This window comes from Stegostoma tigrinum, chromosome 7 (assembly GCF_030684315.1).
Source record: "Stegostoma tigrinum isolate sSteTig4 chromosome 7, sSteTig4.hap1, whole genome shotgun sequence".
Lineage (NCBI taxonomy): Eukaryota > Metazoa > Chordata > Chondrichthyes > Orectolobiformes > Stegostomatidae > Stegostoma > Stegostoma tigrinum.
This window is the reverse complement of record NC_081360.1, coordinates 17,578,520-17,599,444: the sequence shown is the minus strand read 5'-3', so window position 1 is coordinate 17,599,444 and position 20,925 is coordinate 17,578,520. Positions and strand designations below refer to the sequence as shown.

At 39.0% G+C, this 20,925-nt stretch overlaps 1 protein-coding gene across 9 annotated transcripts in view; it reads left to right on the top strand.

The window, feature by feature from the left end:
• Positions 1-20,925, top strand: part of LOC125454484 (double-stranded RNA-specific editase 1-like) — a 295,752-nt gene that overhangs the window by 86,038 nt on the left and 188,789 nt on the right. For 4 of the 9 annotated variants that reach the window (XM_059647068.1, XM_059647066.1, XM_048535314.2 and 1 more), the window contains exons 1-2: positions 1,851-1,971; positions 3,312-3,356. The exons of 2 other annotated variants lie outside the window; for them this stretch is intronic. In XM_059647068.1, the coding sequence (XP_059503051.1) occupies positions 1,890-1,971; positions 3,312-3,356 (127 nt within the window). In that variant the 5' untranslated portion in view covers positions 1,851-1,889. Of the gene's footprint in view, positions 1-1,850; positions 1,972-3,311; positions 3,357-20,925 lie in introns of those variants that run through there. 3 more of the 9 variants (XM_048535315.2, XM_048535311.2, XM_048535320.2) reach the window with 1 other exon arrangement.

Below are 20,925 nucleotides of genomic sequence, written 5' to 3'. Positions count from 1 at the left end.
GATCTCTGCTTGTCTATGTGAAATCTGTTGAATAATATCGAATTCTTCTTGTTCTGTGTTAGTGAGTAGAAGTTTGCACTTTCCCATGGGATGAGTCTGCAGTGGGCGTTATTCCTAAGCTCATCTGCACCATCTTGTGATTATTCTGAAAAATGACCTTGTGCTAAGTTATCTTTTAACTTGATACTGGGAAATATTTCTGCAGATGGTTGTCTGAATAATTATTCAATGATGGTGTCTCTTTGTCTCAGTTATTTGCAGATTCAAATGTTCTGGTCAGCATCTTGCAGAATTATTTTTGTGTATTTCAGATGATGATGCTGTCTTATAGCATGAAGAAACTGTTGCTCCCAGCTTTATTATTCTGTCAGTATCCCAGTTTTGTCAGCATACTTTCTGATTTTCAAGTCCTGAATTTTTTTTCCAACGTTGAGACTTGTTCAAATACATTACTGCTAATGTATACAACAGAGCCACTCCCTGCTTGAAGAGGTGACCAATTTGCAGGTGGCTCAGTAAATATGAAGAATTTCTTAGGAGATTCAGATACAAAACATTGCAGTTTTCTGAATGATTTGTGAAGAAATGTCACAGGACTCGAACTTTAGCTCTCTTCCTCTCTCCACGTATGCTGCCAGACCTCCTTAAGTTTCTCCAAGACATACTTGAAGCCTGTTTGATGTTCCTACCAACTGATGCAGTATTTCCTCTCCATAGGTTTGTACATAGGTATCATGTCTAGACAATTTATTCATCTACTTCCCCCAGACCCATTCTTCCCATCTTTTTTCCTTTATCACTGAGTACTCAACGAGGTATCCCGGTGATGATTTATGAATAAAGTACACATGGAACGTTACAGAATGAAAAATCATTGCTCCATACATTTTATGTGTCTTGTAATGTATATTATTTGTAATAATTTGGAAGTAGAACAAGTAATAATCAGGAGCAATAACATGATGATGGCTGCATTTCAGAACTATTTCATTAGCAACAAAAGCGTTGGTTCATCTTGAGTTTGTGGAATCCATGAATACATACATTTGGTTAGAAATAAAGAAATGATATCTCCTTAGAAAGTTGCAGTTTGTTTGTGACAGCTTCAGTTTGATGCAGCAGTTTCACTTTGCGGCGATTATGCAATGGTAGTCTGAAAACAGCCAAACTTCAAAGTATGAGTCTGTGTTGATTACAGTTGTGTTTCTCTAGACTTTACTAGTGTTTGTGAAGATATATTTCAAAGAAATACAGACGTCATTCTTGAAGGTTCACCTCCGTGTGTATTAGGTTATATTACGTCGGGTGTTATCTTTGGTCACCAGGATCGACCAGAGGAGAATAAAGTCTTGACGTCTGGCTAGACCATGTGATAGATGGTTGAACCAGTTGTGCAACAGACACATGTATTGTTATCACTCAAGAACTCCTTTGGCCTAGCGTTTCAGATTCCTTTCAGCACTTTGAAGCTTTCTTCTTAGGTCCCTTGTGTGAGTGCAAGACAATAATTCCCCCTTTTTTTTCTCTGCATCAAATGCCTATGTCTGTGCTTGCTTTTGTTTGACGCAGTCCTGATTAGATTAATGGGGCTGTCATAAACTTTAGTACTTGAACTTATTGCTTCTTTGTTGTTTCTATCTGCAAAACTGCCAAGGCTAAACGTTCTTGTTTTCCTGTTATTCAGGAAACTTCATTGTCATGAGAGCAGTTCTGTTGAGGGAGATTATCAGATTTCAAGCATTTAGCATTTTCCAGTTTACTGCTTTCAATGATCAGCAAAACATCCCCTCCCGCACTGAATATTTAAGTGAGGAACATTGAACCTGACGTAGCATTTTTTTTGATGAGAATGGAACATTGTTGCTTGTCAGTGTTACAATGGAATCTGTATGGGAAATCACCTTCTGAGAGGTTGTAGACTTGTTTGCCAAGTCAGTGTGTTTGATTGCAGACATTTTGACTCCGTGCAAGGTAACATCATCAGTGTACCTACGGTGTAGTGTTCTTCTGTCCCACTTGTTATTTATATGCCTTTGTTGGGGTGATTGACATTACTTCTGGTTCTATTTTTCAGTAATTTTGTATATTGGGTCCAGTTCAGTGTGTTTGTTGCTGGACTACTGGTTGGAATGCCAGGCCTCCAGGAATTCCCTGGCATATCTCTATTTGGCTTGTGCTATTACGGATGTTTTGTCCCAGTCAAATTCATGTCCTTCTTTGTTGGTGTGTCTTGAGACGAGTGAGAATTTGTCGTGTCTCTTGGTGACTTGTTGGTGTACCCTTATTGTCAGTTGTCTCCCGGTTTGGCCGACGTAATGTTTCTCACAGTCTCTGCATGGTATTTTGTATGTTATGTTAGTTTTATTGGTTGTGCGTCTGGGATCCTTTATGTTCATATGTAGCTGTTGCAGGGTGGTTGTTGGTTTGTGGGCTACCCTGATACCTAGGGGTCTGAGTAGTCTTGTGATCATCTCTGACATGTCGCTGATGTACGGTAGGGTGACTAATGTGTCTGGCCATGTCATGTCTTCTCATTGTGGTCTGTCACAGATGTAATGGTGAATTGTGCTTTTTGGGCATCTGTTCCTTTTAAAAACTCTGTATAAGTGCTCTGGTCTGCTTTGCGCAATTCTGTGAATAATGTTCTTATGCAGCTCTGTTGATGGATGTTGGGCTGGTTTCTGGCATTGCACTACGCAGTCTTCAGAATGAAGATGATGATCTTGACCATTATTCTGATTACACTTAATTCATCAATTCCTGCTCTGTTGGTTCATCAGCACTTGCATGTGCGTATATGTGCACTTCTTCACCTGTTGCCTTCAGCTCTGGAACTTGCTGTTTAAAATTCCTTCTCTCCATCTCTCTTGGCTCCTTTTAAACGACCTGTTGGCCATCTACCCTTATATTGCCTTATGTTATTCAGTGTTAATTTTGCTCTATAATAATTTTGTGTAGTGCTTTGAGACTTCAAGTTAGGATAAAAATTTGTGTCCTTGGGCTTATTGTGCATTAAAAAGAAGAATTTGGTTGTGTATAGGTTTCATCAAGACAAACTTCACTCTGCTCATTGAACATAGCTGTTGCTTGCTTCAATGGATTTGTCGAGTATTTTTCCTGTAGATTGTGACCAGTTTTCATTTTTAAAATTTTGGAATTGATGTAGCATACTCTTGAAAATAAATTCAGCTCCTTATAGTTAGTGTTTTCCCTCCTTAATTTAAACTTGAAGTATTCTTATTCTTCAAATATGTGTCAGTAATTATGTTGTTAGGCCATATTAATGACACAGCTGTTCTCTTTGTCTGCAGATCCTTGCACTCAAGATATCTTTGGAAAGAAAAGGGACCAAGCAGGTATCTCAATAATTAACACTTCACTTCCGAACTGTCAGCTGAAAAGTGTCTTCTCGATTGGTACCAGAGGGATTGTGTATTAGTGTAAAGTAATGGCTCTTGATCCTTTTGGATTGTTCTGTTTCAGTATTTGATTTTTGTTCTTTATGACACAGTATTCTATTATTTAGTTATGTTGACAATGTCGTAGATCCTCATTTCCTTTGGAATCTGTGAGTGGAATCCTGTGCAGTCACTAATCCTGAATAATTATTTTAAATAAGTCATTATAAGAAACACCAAGGTATCAGAATGTGATATATTCAGCTTGCATTTTTAAAACTGATAGAATTGAAATAGCATCTCACCAAACTAACTTGTGAACAATACATGTCATGACCTTGAATCGTATAGTGTACTGGAAATAAAGCTGCACTATTCATCAGGTGTGAAATAGGAGGACTGTAATCTTCACAATGGTTAACACCTGACTGTAACTACAATGTAAGATTAAAGAAATTCACACCAGGTTTCAACAATGAAAAAGAAACAAACATACCTTATAAGTTGTGGCAAAACCAACTATATATCTAAACTATACCCGTTTAAATCTAAGCATACTCGTTCATTCACATGTGTAATGGACAAAACAGACGAGATCTACCGAATTTTCTTTCAGGAATGTCATTGATACCAAGTATAGATCAAAAAGCAGCACCAACTCTGTCAATCAGAGTCCAAACTACGAAAGGAAATGAGGTAACTGGCTCTCAGTTCTTTTTTGGCGATGGTATCACATTGTTGTCAATGTGGCAGTCTTCAGTTCTGCAGCAGGTGATTTGGACCTCTGTCTTGCTGTAATTTAGCAGTTCTTCTTTGAAATTTTTTGTGGATTATTTGTTTTTTAATCACAGAGCGAACTTGCCGTATGCCTTAAGTCCCAACAGCTCTTTCTTTCCTCTTAATTCTGTGACAAACTGTACTAAAACCATTCCATGTGCTATTGCAGGCACTTACTTCTTCCCTTAAAGCCACCTGATGTCAGTGTGTCTGGCAAAAGTATCAAATGCAACTTCTTAAAAAAAAATTATGTTGATCGAATTGTGAATCAAAACAACTAATTTACAAAATAATCAAGTGTGAAGCTGGATGAACACAGCAGGCCCAGCAGCATCTCAGGAGCACAAAAGCTGACGTTTCGTTCCTAAGTAAGGGTCTAGGCCCGAAACGTCAGCTTTTGTGCTCCTGAGATGCTGCTGGGCCTGCTGTGTTCATTCAGCTTCACACTTTATTATCTTCGGATTCTCCAGCATCTGCAGTTCCCATTATCAATAATTTACAAACCTCTGTTTCCCGGTTTATGTTTCCAAACAAAATATGAGTGGCCCTTACAGTGGTCTGATCAGGAATGTTGATGTTCATCACGTAAAGGGGAGATAATGATGAAAAGGTATCTTCACCCTGAAGGTGCCATTTAGAACTGTTTCACATGTAAAACAGAAAAGGTGATGATTAATTTCGGGGGCTTGCAGGAAATTATCAGAATTTGATACCAGGCCAGAAAAGAGGTTTTCTGTGGGCAGATGTCTAAGGTATTTATGGAAGGCTAATTTAAGATAATTGGCAGATACCACACATTTTTAATGCTACAAGGAATGAGTGGTAGAGCTAATTGGTCAACCGTACCGGAGTGATGGGCCAAATAACTCTTTTGAAAAGTCTCATCTTTTCTACTGTCCTTTCTTTGAGATGATTCAGTGATTGCTTTTATAAATTTGGCTTAATTGTGACATCGATTTGTAGCCAGACCTTGAGAAAAGAAATTAGGAAACACATTTGAACATCAGAAGTTGCTAGACAAAAATGTTAGGAGTATGTAGTTCTGGCATGTGGTTGGGAGTTAGGATATAGATCAACCATGATTTAATTGAATAGTAGGTAAGGCTTGAGGGGCTAAATAATCTACTTTTGTTTGTGTGTTCCTCTGATTTCATGTAAATACTTAATGCATACAGAGTTTTATGCACAATCCTTTTCATTAACTAACAACCAATACCTGCCAGATTAACTATTCATTATACTTAGGAATATGTTTTGCATGGTAGAGGACACAATTTCCATGTCTTGCACATGCCATAACATTTCTAACTTCTCTCCCTCTTCTCCTCCAGACAGACCTGACTCTCTCAAACGCTTTCCCAATGCCCCAAACCCCAGGGCCACGTTTACTGACCTACCTGATTCTGCACAACTGCTACAAGTAATTGAGAATTTTCTTAACTTGTAAACCTTTTTGTGTCTTGGGCTTTTAAAAGCCAAGTTAAAATTTACCGTACTTTTCTTATTAACTGAGTTACTTAATGCAAATATATAGTTAATAAGTTAAGTCTAAAAACATTCTATTAGTTTTAATAATTACTTGCTTTATTAAACTTTTGCAGTTCAAGTGCACCCAGATCCTTCTGCAACTCCGTATTTTTATTTAAACTACTCCTGTCAAAATTGCCAATTTCACATTTTCCTACATTATACTTAAATTGCCAGATCTTTTTTGGCTCACTTAGCCTATCCATATCATTTTATGCCTTCCTCACAACTAATGTTCTGATTTATCTTTGTATTATCAATCCTTAGTCTCACTCATCCAGGCTATTTGCATAAATTGTGAAATGTTTAGCTCAAGAACTGATCTTTGTGGTACACAATTCATTACATCTTGCCAAACACAAAATGACCCATTTATGCCTATTTTGTTTTCTATGAGCCAGCCAATCTTCTGCCCATGCAAAATGTTACATCCACATCATGAACTTTTATTTTCTGCCACAGCATTTGATGCGGCACTTTATAAAAGTATTTTCTGGAAATCCAAGCACAGCATGTTCATGGCTTTACTTTATCCACAATATGCGTTCACTATTTTCCAACCTAAAGAAACCTTCCTGGAATCTAGGGAATTTTAGCGACTTAAAACTGTCTTACTAGCTAGCTCTTTTAAGACTGCAAGGAAGTCCATCAGGATCGAGCGACTTGTCAATCTGCAGATTGAATCGTTTACCCAGTACAACTTCCCTGACTATCGTAATCTTCTTTAATTCTTTTCCTCCTTTGGCTTCCTGATTTTACAGCTGTTCTTTGGAAGCTCCTCTATCCTCTACAGTGAATGCTGATGAAAAATGCACATTGATTCGTGTATCTGCCATTTTCCCTGTTAATTCTCCAAATCCACCTTCTAAAGGACCAGCGCTCATTTTAACTTGGTGAAATATCGGTACCGGCTCTTAACATCTGTTTTTACATTTCAAGCTTGTTTTACCTGGACTCTAATTCTTCTGTTCAAAATCCTGGATCGCGGGGACCATTTCTGGGGAAGGTGGAACCTCTACAAGTGGGACAGTCTACACCTGAACCAGAAATGGGATCAACATCCTTGCAAGAGTATTTGCTAGTGCTATTAGCGGGAGTTTAAACAAGCTCATTGGGGTAGAGGACACTGTGTTAGTTCAACAGCAGCACAGCACAGCTTAGAAAAGGAACCATTGCAGAGCAAGTTCAGCCATAATGTGTCTCAAGAGACTAGGGTAAGGTTATGGGAAAGTGGGACTAGTGCAGGTAGGTGTTTATTTTTGGCTGTATAGACCTGATGAGCCGAAATATCTGTGCTGTATGATTCTGACATGTCACCTATGTTTGCACCATTTTATACTTTTTCTTTAAGTTGATGCTGTCTTTACCCTTGTTCATGAAGAATTGTGGGTCTTCCCCTTAGAAATTTGCCTACTTGGTGGGATCGATTTAATCTGTAGGTTCTGAAAAAAATCCCTTAAATATCTGCCGCTGCATAACTGTTAACCCATTTCTTAAACTGTTTTGGTCATTCATTTTAGCCAGCTCTTCTTTCGTACCCTTGTAATTACCCTGATCTGAGGGCTTGGACTTGCTCCACTGTCCCTCAATTTGAATGTAAAATTCACATGATTATTGTATTGTTGCTTCCTTGGTGTGCCTTCATTACGAGATTGTGTATTTAATCCTACCTTTGCAGAATACTGGGTATCACCTGCTCTCTGTTTGGGTTCCAGAACATGCTGTTCTAAGAAACTAGCCCAGAAATATTGTGTGAATTCCTTGTCGTGGTTACATTGTCCATCCGCTTTTTTTTCGGTCTTTTGAAAGATTAAAGCCTCCTTTGGTTATCATCACACCTTTCTGACAAGCTCCTGTGATTTATTCCTTTATACTGCATCCGACCTAATGGTTCCTGTTTGGGGGCTTGTACACCACTCCTACATGTGACTCCTTAGCATTTTCATTTCTCATCTCTACCTAAACCATTTATACGTTCTGCTTTTCTGAATTGAAATCATCCTTCTCTGTTGTACTAATAGCATGATTAATTAACAGGGTCACCCCTCCACCTTTTCCTGTTTCTCTCAGTCCTTTCTGAATATCTGACTCCCTCCGAGTTCAGGTCCAAATCTATGTAATGTTGCAGCCTGTGTTTTTACGATGTGTGAACAGAGTGCTTCTTTGCTTGTTTGTACAATACATTTACAGCACATCAGTTCTAAATACAAGGCTGAAGCATATACACCTATCTTCAGTGGAAGTGCTGGGTGAATGATCCCTCTTTGCCTCCTGAAGTTCCCAGCCGTTTCATACTCTGATATGAAGAAAAAGCTGAAGAAACTGAATACTGGCAGTAGAATTGAAAATTTGCAATTTGAAACTAGGTGTGCAAATCTGTTCCAATTCAGCTTCAACACTGGCATCTGTCGGCCGAGTGGAAAACTGCATTGTATGCATCAGTGTATTTAAAAGTGAAGGTTTTTCAAGAGATTCTCGAGGCTGATTCCTGAGGTAAAAAGAGGTTGACTGTTCAAGAATGCCGAACAGGTTAGGCAGTCCTTTATTCATTCAAGCTTTGAAGAATGAGGTTATTTCTTATTGGAAAAACAAGATTCTGAGGTGCCTTGACAGGATAGATGTTGAGAAGATGTTTCCATCAGCAGGTGAATCTCCAAACCAGTTACAGAATAAGGGGCACTCATTTAAAACTGAGATGCAAAGGAATTTATTCTTCCGGAAAGTAGAGTGTGTCCGGAATACTTTATCTCAGAGCGTGGAAGCGAGGTCACAAAGTATTTAAACAGGTGATAGAAAAGCTATTGAAAATTCAAGAGTTTGAAGCCCATGCTGAGCTGGAACAAAATAAGAGTTGAGGGCTAGGGAAGATCAGTTATGATTTTATCGAATGGCCACGCAGACATGAGGGCCCAACTGGCCTGCTGTTGCTCCTATTATGTTCTTTTCAGAATCTCCTACCCATGCAAAACAGGATCAACCTGGCCAATTATCTCTCCATCAGTTTACTCTCAGTCATCGGCAAAGTGATGCAAGAGATCATTGACAGTGTTATCAAAGTGATTTCCACAGCAACACCCTGCTCGTTGATGCCCAGTTTGGGTTTTGCCAGGGCCATTCTGCTCCTTTGGCCCACATATGGACAAAAGAGCTAAACTCAAAAGGGGATGTGCAAATGACTTGACGTCAAGCAACATTTAACTGAGTGAGGCATCGAGGACATGACGTAGCTTGCCATCACACTGTTGTGCTATTTTGTTGCGGCCACCATAATGCACTGTCAAACCTTTTTGTTTCCATCATGCAAGAAATGCAGTGGCAATCAAATACTTGAAAATGACTGAGTTATTAGCTTGCTCAATTTGCGAGATTGGTGTGATGGCACATATTTCTGACATGTCATCCTATTTCAGGTTCACGTGAAGGGACAGCACACTCAATTTGGAAGCATAAAGTCTAGTCCTGAGTGTGGAAGTCTATCTTGGATTTTTTTTTCTGTTGTAATAACGGAGCATTGCCAAGAAAGAGCAGTTTTTTGCAAGTTCATGGTGCATCACATACTGCTTAAAAAAAGTCATTTACACTACTCATTGCTGTCAAGCTTTGTGAGTGTTTTTGGAATTATAGTTATCCAGATGAGCAGATTTTATTCTATCAAATTCCTGACTTGTGCCATCTGAAATAACAGTGATATGGAAGCCCAGCATCACTCAACAATTAAACTCATGAATGGATGATTGTGACATTTTTTTGTAACGTTCAGATATTGAGTGTAATGAAGTTGACAAGTTTTATTTCATTTTACAGAAGCTATTTGGAATAAAATGGGTTTAAGGCTATTTATGATAGGCCACTGCTTCCTTTATATTTCCCCCTGTGATCTCATTTCAAGCCTTGGAGATTATTGTGACCTTAAGGGAGAGCTGTGAGAGGGAGGACAGTTGTTATAACTTTTTGTCAGACTTCTGTGGCAGTCACTGCCATGCCAAAGCTCATGACCCCAAAATTTGTGCTTCCAACCCCACTTAGAGTCCCAACCCACACTGGTATAGGGAAAACAAGTGGCATTGACTTTGAATTTGTGGTTGTCAGGAAAACCAGTCATGTTTTGACACCAGATGGTGCTCCAATTCAAGACCGTCACATTGTGAAGTATGGACCAAAAATGCTAGATATCCTTAGAATTAAAAGGCAGAATTAACCCTCAGGTTGATGATTTTTTTCCTCAGAATCTACAGCATTGTTCCCTGGATGAATGGATCTCTGTTTGGATAACTACTGATGTTTCCTGCTCACTAAAACTTGATAATTTAAACACAGTGAAATTTTCAAACTAAAAATGGAAAATTTGCGAACATTGCTGTTAAGTGGTAAAAATGCTTAAAATGTCAAATGATTGACTGTAAAATTAAATGAGAGAAATTGAAAAATAACAGGCCACGCATACATCATCATGGGGTTTTGTGCAAAAGGGAATCCCTGATATGATCGGGGGGGCATGAGTGATTTCATGACACGTGGACTGAGACAGACAAGATTAATCTCGAGTAAATGTAATAGCAAAAAAGTTATTTGTACCTGGTATTCGAATATTGTATGTTCTTTCTGTATACCCTCCATCTCCTCCAATGCGAATCTGACCTTGAAACTGATACAGAAATATGGTCATTGTAAATTCACTTAGGTGAATACATGAATGTGGACATTTCTGGATCCACAAGACATAATAGTGACAGTACGGAAACGTCAAGTAATGGACAAGTAATGTCAGCCTTAGGCTGATGTTCTGGAGACATGGATTTGAATTTCATTGTAGCAGGTGATGAAATTTGAATTCATTAAGAGCTGAAAGCTAGTCTAATGGAGACTATATAATAATTGCTGATAGTTGCAAAAAGTTCATTAATATCCTTTAGGTAGGGAAATCTGCTATCCCTACCTGGTCTGGTCTGCATGTATCTCCAGATTGACAGTAACGTGACTGACTGTGACTCTGAAATGGCCTAGGAAGTCACCCATTTACATGAAACCACCACAAAGTTTGATCAAAGTAATGAAATTGCCCAAACCACCCATCATCAACATGGCCACAAGGACAAGAGCAACAAACCCAGCACTGATGACACTGCACATTTCTCTGGTATAATTAGAGCCTTTGGCTTGTCGCAGAATTGGTGCAGTTGTCTCGCAGCAATTTGCGAGCTGTGACCTCTACCGACTGGATGGGGGAACACAACCACCTCATTGACGATAAGATGTAAGAGTAGAAGTCAGCCGTTTTGTCCATAGAGTCAGCTCCACCATTCAATGAGAATATTTCTGATCTGATAATCCTGTACTTTGCTGCCTCTTCCTTGTAACCCTTGATTCCCTGGCTAATGAAAAATCTGTCTGAGCTTTGAATATACTTAATGACCCAGCCTTGACAGCCTTTTCCAGAAAAGAATACCAGAGATTTACTACTCTCTGGGAGAAAAGAATCTTCCTTTTCTCTGAATTGTGCAACCCCTTTTTCTGAGATGATATCCTTTGGTCCTCGATTCTCGCACAAATGGGGAACAACCTCTTCACATCCATCTTAAGAATTCCCTAAGAATCTTGTATGTTTCAGTCAGGTTGCTTCTCCTCTTCCTAAATTCCAGTACATTCAGTCCCAGCTAGTTCACCTTCTCCAAATAAGACTGTTATCTGGTATCAGCTTGGTGAACTTACTCTGGACTGCCTTTAGTGTCAGTAAATCTTTCTGTAGATAAGATGACCAAAACTCTCCACAGTACTCCATCTGTGATTTGGTTGGTGCCTTTTATAGTCTTAGCAAGACCTCCCATTTTTCTGCTCCATTCCCTTGGAAACAAAAGTCAACATTGCATTTGTCTTTCCTATTTCACACTGAATTTGTCTGCAGTCTTCTTGTGATTCAAGGACAAGGGCTCCTAAGTAGCTATGTTCTGTAACTTTCTTCTGTCTTTCTCTATTTAAATAATATTTACCTTTTCTATTCTTCCTGCCAAAGTGCAGACTCTCAGAATATTCCGTCTGACAAATTAATGTCCACTTACTTAACCTGCCTGTGACCCGTGGCAGACTCTTTGACATACGCAGTACTTGTCCTTCCACCTGTTTCTTTATCATCCGCAGACTTGACTAAAGTACATTCACTTCCCTCATCAAGTCATGAAGAAATATTCTAAATATTTGCGGTCCCAGCATTCATTCTAAAAATGCTCCCTCCTTATCCCAGCTCTCTCTCTCCTATTAGTCAGTCAATCCTGTACTCATGCTCATATAGTACTTCTAACACCACGGACTCTTCTATTGTTAAGTAGTCTAATGTGTGGTACCTTATCACATGCCTTCTAGAAATCCAAATACATTAAATCTATTGTTTTTCCTTTATCTATGCTGCTTGTTTTCTTCTAAACATGTTCTAGTAAATGTCAGGCATGATTTCCCCTTCATGAAATTATACTTATTCGATTTGATCATATTATGTTTTTCTAAATGCTCTGCAATTACATCCTTCATCGTAGACTTCAACAATTCGTCATTAGCAGATATTAAGTTAAGTGGCCTATAATTACCTGTGCTTTAGCCTCCCTCCATTTTTTTTTAAATTAAAATTTTACACTGGCAGTTTTCCAACCATCTGGGACTTGTCCAAAATTTAAGGATTCCTGCAAGCTTCTGAAGTGCACCTACTATCTCTGTAGCTGTTACTTTTCATACCCTGGGATGCATCCTGTGAGCTCGAGGGGACTGAGCAATCGTTAACCCCATTTAATTTCCCTGGCAGTTTTCCTCTGGTGATAATTAATGTGGTTATTTCCTCTCCTCCTTTTGCCCCTTGATTATTCAGTAATTTTAGAATGCTGTTAGTGTCTTCTACTGTAAAGACTGTTGCAAAGTATTTCTTTGACTTCTCTGCCATTTCCTGGTTCCGCATGTTATTTCCATAGTCTCATTCTCGAAGGGGCTTATGTTCACTTTGGCTTCCCTCTTCGTTTTTATATATTTAAAGAAGCTCTTGCTTTCTGTCTTGATATTACTTGCAAGTTTACGTTTAAAGTTTATTTTCTCCTTCTTTACATTTTTAGTTATCCTTTTGTAGGCTTTTAAAACTTTCTCAATCTTTAGTTATTCAGTAGCGGAATGGACTTTTTGGAGCCCAATGGACTTCTTTACTTCTGTGACTTCTTGTTTTAAGGACCGTCATGCTGCAGGCCTTGTCAAGGGACCTACTGGAGTCTGGGGTTTCAGGACTGTATTTCAGTCGTTCTGTCAGCTAGATCCAATTGAGTGGCTTGCTGGCTCATTTCACAGGGCATTTAAACATTAATTGCATTGAAGTAGATCTGGAGTCATCTGTAGACCATAGTAGGTGAAGGTTGCAGATCTACCTTTGGTAACAGACCTAACTGAACCAGATAGGTTTTTACAACAATTAACGATGTTAACTTTTACATTTGAATTAGAGGTCAGTATTCAATTTCACATTTATGAAATTAATTCAGATTTTGCACACTGCCTTGGAGGGTATCAAATCTATATCTCTAGAGCATTAACCTGGAATTACTGGTCCAGTGATGATACCACTTGCCCACGACCTCTCCAAAGTATGTCACTAAAAAGCTGTTTAGGTGATTAATGGCCACGTTTGGTGCATGAATTCTTTGCATAATTTGTGTTATATACTGCTTCCTTATTCTCTGAATGCCCCTTGGAAAACTACACAGTAAAGAGAAGGCTTGAAAAGTGGTCATGCATCGATTGCTAATAATGCTGTAATTAGAATACTGAAAATGACTCAGTTTTAATTACATGTTAAGGTATGCAAGAATGCAGAGTAGTTTGTTTTTTGCATTCCTTTCTTCTCGAGTTCATGTAACAAGTAGTTTACGGTGTGAAGACCAACTTGTGTTTTGTGAAGAATGTTTTACGGTACTATTTAAGATCAATAACAATTCATGGAGCCACTTGAAGCAAGTCATAGGTGACCCAAAGGGCACCTAAATATATTCTGTTGTGGTATTTGGGATAAATGTAGTGTTTGTATGTGCTTTTTATGTCAGTACCTTTTGTCAAATGCCTTCTGCTTAACTCAACCCTTTTTATCAACCCTGGCTGCTGTCCAGTCCATTACAGTAAATGTTTCTTCAGCAGAGAAAGTCTTAAACAAGTGAAGGGATCATTCTATGACATTTAGGTAACTTGCAAAATAAGTTGTACTGGTATGAATAAGTGCATTTTATGGTTTGTTGGAAATTGGAATGATTGAAATCTTGTTCTGGGAAGGGAGATTAAATTTTTTGATAATTGGATTTTTTCCTCTTAACCGTGTTTAAATACTCTTCTGGATTGCATCTAACTGGTATAGCAAAATGGTCCTTCTGAGTTGAGGAGCAATACTGAATCTTGTTCATGAAAATACCTTCCTTCTTCCTCAAACCCTATCTGTAGAAATTTGCAAATGGGCGACAGTCTTCACGTTATCCTTCGTAACTCCTATTTACCTGCAAATAGTCTTTTAGGAGCTCTTCAGATCATTACAGCACAGCAGTCTTCAAGGATTGTGCAGGTCGGGAGCTACAGGTGATAACCATGTTCCTGAAACCCAAATTAATGACTGTGAGACATTCCAAGTCATTGTATCTAATGAGGTCTGTTTTCTGTAGAGATAGCTCTGTTTTATTTTGTCAAAGTATGCTGGCTTACCAAGTTGTACATGAATATTTGTGTGCAACTGCCTGGATGTTCGGGTGTTATAAAACTGCATGGTAGGCCTGTGCAAGCAGGTTTAGACCTTTTCCAGTGAACCAAATACAATCGCGTTTTGTAAATTGATCTATTGTCAATGACTGACAACATAATTCACAATTTGGTGGCAATATAATACAGAATGAGCAATTCTAGTTGATCATTCTTGCCACTGTACTTCTGTCCTGATTTAATTATTGAATACATTTAACTCAGGAGGTGTGACTTTTGATTTTACTGCCTTGCGTGCATACTTTTCTCACTCATGATAAGTTTATACTTGGTTTACACTAAGCTTATACTGAAGTTTTATGCCAGGTTTTCAAAATATAAAATGTTTAAGTGTTATCATCTTATTAACCTGGCAGAAAATGAGATAGACCCAACTTCCTTCTCTGGCCATTACAATGCTTTTGCATTAGTGATGCTGTTCATTATGTGCTTTATGCTTCCCGTTGTTTAACTGGAGAAAAATGTAACTTGAGCAAGATTGGATGTTAACCATGTGGTCAGACAACTCTGCATGACCTGAGGAAAATCTGTTTCTTTCCTGATAGGAGAGGATTTAATCCATTAGGTGAGACATCTTTGTTCAGTATCCTTTTTTTAAAATCATTTCTGGGATGTGGGCTTTGCTGGTTGGCCGGCCTTTCTTGCCCATCCCTAGTTGCGCTTGACAATGTGGTGGTGAGCTGCCGCCTTGAACTGTTGCAGTCCACCTGCTATGGGTCGACCCACAATGCCCTTAAGGGAGGGAATTCCAGGATTTTAACCCAGCGACAGTGAAGGAGCAGCGATCTATTTCCAAGTCAGGATGGTCATTGGCTTAGTGGGGAACTTGGAGGTGATCCCATGTATCTGCTGCCCTTGTCCTTCTAGATGGAAGTGTTGGTGGATTTGGATGGTGCTGTCTGAGTATAGTTGGTGAATTTCTCCAGTGCATCTTATGGACAGTATACATTGCTATTACTGAGTGTCAGAGGTTGAGGGAGTGAATGCTTTGGATGTGGCATTTATCAACTGTGCTGCGTTGACCTGGATGGTGTCCAGCTTCCTTGAGGGTTGTTGGGGCAGCACTCATCCAGGCAAGTGGGGAGTATTTCATCACACTCCTGTCTTATGCCTTGTAGATGATTGACAGGTTTTGATGAGTCAAGAGATGTGTTATTCACTGCAGTATTCCAAGCTTCTGACCTCCTCTTGTAACCACTGTGTTTATGTGGTGAGTCCCGCTGAGTTTCTGGTCAATGAAAATCCTCAGGATGTTGATAGTGGGGGATTCAATGATGGTAAAACTGTTGAATCCCAAGAGGTGGTGGTTAGATTTTCTCTTTATTTGTGATGGTCATAGCCTGGCATTTGTATGGAGCGATTATTCTGTGCCTCTGGTTATCCGAAATCCGGATATTGTCCAGATCTTGTAGAATTTGAACATGGACTGCTTCAATATCTGGTGAGTTGTGAATGGTGTTGAACACTGGCCAGTCGTTGGTGAGCATCCCCACTTCTGACCTTATGATGGAGGGAAGGTCATTGATGAAGCAGCTGAAGATGGTTGGGCAAAGGATTCTACCCTGAGGAACTCCAGCAGAGATGTCCTGGAGCTGAGATGATTGCCTCCAACAACCACGAACATCGTCCTATGTGTTAAGTATGACTCCAATCACTGGTAGGTTTGTCCCAGGATACCCATTGATCCCAGGTTTGCTCAGGCTCCATGATGCCACACACTGTTGAATGCAGCCTTGACGATTTGGGCTGTCATGGTCGCCTTAACCCTGGAATTCAGCTCTTCTGTCCATACTTTAACTAAGGATGTAATGAGGTCAGGATCTGTGAGGAGCCCTGGTGGAACACAAACTGAAGCATTGCTGAGCAGGTGCAGTTTGATAGCACTGTAGATGACACGTTCCATCCCTTTACTGGTGATCAAGAGTAGACTGATGGGTTGGTAATTGCCGGGTTGGATTTCTCCAGCCTTTTGTGTGCAGGACATACTTGGGCAATTTTTCACATTGTCGGGTAGATACCAGTGTTGTAACTGTACTGGAACAGCTTGGCTAGGGGACGACAAATTCTGGAACACAAGATTTCATTACTGTCGCTGGAACGTATCAAAATAATTCTGATTATTTAGCTTCCTTTGAGCAGATGGGCAAGCTAGTATTAATCACTTGTCTCCAAAGATTAAAAACAGGCATAAGTCGTCTTTTTTCTTACGTTGTAAATGTCGCAAATATTTGATTTGTTGAATTTTGGTCTTTTGTACATTCCTGTTTGAAATTGCCTTATGTCAACTGCCCTGTATTGAGAATGACTCAAAAGAACACTAAATAATAATGAGAATTGTTTTGAATGTTTTAACAAGGAATAATCATCATATGCAGATTTCCACACATTATTTAATTTTGCTTGAGGATTCTTTTCAATGAATCTTTCTAATGTACTCTATTTTGAGTTGGATGAGCAGCTCTACTTAAATCACTGGACAGTAATTTTCTCCACCTGTTAGTGGAACTAGACTGCAGAGACAGTTTGAAGTTTTTGGTGAATACCAAGAAAAATATATCCAGCAGAGGGCATTACAACACCTCTTGTGAAGGACTTCAGGTGAAGTATTACAAATGGTATTGAGCAGAATTCTGAGCAAGTCTTTCCTCTTTAGATATCACATTATTTGGAATGGAATGTAAACTTGTGACATTGGGCTTTACCAGAATTATGAGTTATATTGCTGAATTTACAACTTTGATCAGAAATGCATTAGTTAAAAGGCAATCTCCAATGGGCAGAGAACAGCAAATACCATTTGAAGATGTCAGCAAAATGTGGAAGTGTGAAGGATTTAATACAATAATTGACAACGCATTGAAGTGTTAGGACAGAGCAAAGCTTGATAAATATTAGGATATTCCTGAAGAATAATTGGTTTTAACTTGGAACATTTTCATTAATTTTGAATATATCAGTTTGAAAGGAACATTAAAATTCCAGAAGGTGCCCAGGAACGATGAAGATGATTCCAACTTTTAAACTGCAATGGCTACTGCGCTACACCTGTTTCCATGGAAGAAGGAAACACTGGTCATCCAGGCCTTTAGAAAGCTGAAGACAAATTAGTTAGCTTACTTATATCTGCTTAGATCTATCAGACTTAATTGAGAGTACCTGACAAATTCACAGAAGCAGCCAGTTACAGATAATTTGGTCAGATTCCAAACAAACCAAATAAAATATCAATTAAAATGAATAAATATGTGGTATTTTAAGCTACATGGCGGAATGATTAATGAGATGATAAAATACTTCATGAAGTTTCATGATTTTCAAGACTCTGATCTAATGGCTGCATGTTTCCTTCGTTTATGGAATGCAGAATCAAATAATGATGTATGTGATGTTTTTCATAATGGAACATCTACAAAGACAATGTCTCTTGGAGGGTCTTTAATATGGCAATCCATTACAAAGCACTTTGTAAAGATATAAGAAAAATCAAGGTAGCGTTAATGAAGGATGCAGTTGATGAACAAGGGTATCCCTAAGTTTTGTCAAAGAGATGTGCAGAGGCAGAAGGTTTTGTGGAGTAAATTCGAGAGCAACGAACCCAGTCAACTGAAGGCATGGGTTTTAATGGTGAGATGAAAGCAGTAAAAATGTTGAATGTAAGAAATAGTAGTTGAGGAAGTTGCAGGCCTAGAGTGTGTTAAAGAGGTGGGGAGCAGTGAAGGTCTTGATGTTGGCAGCAGAAATTTGGTCTAACCTTGATTGAAGGATAAAATGTGTGTATTTTCAGTTTAAAGATAGACACGCCTTTGATGACTTTGTGCTGCAGTTACTGTTTCACTAAAATGTGTCAAAATTTGACTTGATGATTTGTCGGCTTTGGGACAAACGCCAGAGCTGAAAGTCCTTGTCACTCATGCTTTTTATTTTGTTGTCTGTGTACTTTGCAAAATGTACCTTGGCTATGGTAAAGTAGAATGTTGCTGTTTTAGATATCTGGAAAAAAACAATGAGTCAGGGTTAAATGAAATTCCAGATCTTTCGAAGTCATCAGTGATAAGTCTCTGATTAGCCTAAATGCAAGCCATAATTCCAGATTAGCTGAATTTATTCAAGGAAGGGGCAACAGAACACCCTGAATATTTTCAGTTAATCAGGGAGAGCCATTGTGGATTCACGATGGATTATGCCTGACATAGCTCATTGCTTTTATTTTGGAAGAAGTGATTAAGGTAGTGGACAAGAGAATGTGCATGGATGTTATTTATATGGACTTCCAGAAAGAGTTTAATCAAGTCCCACATAAGAGACTGTTAACTAAATATAAAATTGAAGTCACATTACTGACATGGCTGGGAAATTGGTTGAATGGCAGATGACAGAAAGTCAGATTATAGGTCGGTTCTCAAATTGACAGAATATGGTCAGTTGTGTCCCACAAGGATCTGAGTTAGGGTTCAATTATTCACATCATTTATAAATAACTTAAATAATGGCATTGAAAATTATCTGTCCAAATTTGCTGATGACAAATTTGGGTGGCATTGTAGACAGTGTAAATAACAGCATAAAATAACAAAGGGATATTGATTGACCGAATTGAAACTAAGTTGAGCAAAACTAAGGCAGATGGAGCTCAATATAAATGGGTGTGAGGCTGTCCATTTTGGATAAAAGTAAAATCGGTGTACATTCTGAATAATGTGACATTAAATACTGGGGATTGCCGAAGAGACTTGGGAGCTCAGGTGCATCAATCTTTTAAAATGTTATGACAGGTGCAGAAAATAATCAAGAAAGCTCATAGAATGCTGACATTTTTATCTAGAGGACTGTTCAAGAATAGAGAAGTTAAACAAATTAAGCCCGTTTTCTCTAGAATTTAGAAAATTAAGGGGCAGTTACATCGAAGTCTTCAAGATATTAACAGGAAATGACAGGGAAAGTGAAGATAAACTATTTCCATAGTCTGAGAATTAGGACCTGACTGTTCAAGAGAGATTTTAGGAAGCACTTCTACACACAAAGGGTGGTAGATAATTAGAACTGTCTTCCAGGAATGTCAGTGGATGCTGGATCAGTTATAAATTTTAAATCTGACATGGGTAAAGTTTTTTTGTTAAGCAAAGCTATTAAGGGATATGGGCCAAAAGCAGGTAAATTGAGTTCGGCCACAGATCAGCCATGAGAATAGTGAGACAGGCTTGGCAGTTGAATAGCTGCTCCAGTGTTTCCTCTGTTCCTATCTTATTCTGCTCGCTTGTCTGAAACGTTCTACATTAACAGTGAAAGTCATGCAAAGGGACAAGACACACATTATCCACTCAAAAATTACTTTGATTTGAAAGCCGTAGATGCTGATTCAGTAGGATTTAGACTGCCCTGGACTGATTATTTTGAAGGATCAAAGTGTCTATACTGCTGTTATATTTGAACGCTGAGGGTTTCTCTTGGGGTAAAATCTTGACATTGGCGAACCATTTAATCAGAACAAGAATTCCTCGATCAAGTTTTGTGTTTGGAGGCGTTTGGTATGGCTGCTTGGAGAGTTTTTGCACTTGGCGTTATCACGTGTCTGATTCTGTTTGGTGTATGAATGGGAAAGAAACAGCAAGTGTCTCCAGTCAGGTTAGAGAATTCTCACCGATACTCAGCATGTAAACCAGGAATAATAAACTACATATGAAACGTGTAGACAAAGTGAAACACTAAACAGAAAACTGAAGAACTGTGGATGCTGGAAATGAAACAAAAATAGAAATTGCTGGAGAAAAGCAGCAGGTCTGGCAGCATATGTGGAGAGAAAGCAGTTAACCTTTCAGGACCAGTGATCTTTCAAAACTGCTGATAGCGAGGAAAAGGTTGGTATTTATGCAAAGATGGATTGGGGGAATGTTCAGGAGAGTAAATGATAAGTGGAGGTAAAGCCCAAGGAGAGAGAAAAACTATTGGACAGACAAATGACTGGGTAAAAATCAGCCCCTGGAAGAATCAATAGCTGCTAATGGGGTCTACTGGGAGCTAAAAATAATTTGTGTGTGGTAGTAGCCCATGTCATGACAAGGCCTGGTGTGGGGAATTAGCAAAAGACATGGGAGAAGGTGCTCAAGTCCTAAAATTGTTGAACTCAATATTAAGTGAGAGGGCTGCTGAGTTCCCAAGCAAAAAATGAGGTGCCATTCTTCCAGCTTGTGCTCAACTTTGCTGGAGCACTGCAGCAAGCCTGAGACACAGATATTGGCCAGATGTTGAAATGGCAGGCAGCTGGAAGCTGGGTAATATTTGCAGACAGAACACAGGTGTTCTGCAAAATGGTCACTCAGTCTGTGCTTCGCTTCTCCAATTCAGAGACAACCACATTGTGAACAGTGAATGCAGTAGACTTGATTGTGCAGATAAAGCGTTGCTTCACTTTGGAGGTGTATTTGGGCTATTGGATACTGAGGAGGGAGAAAGTAAATAGGCA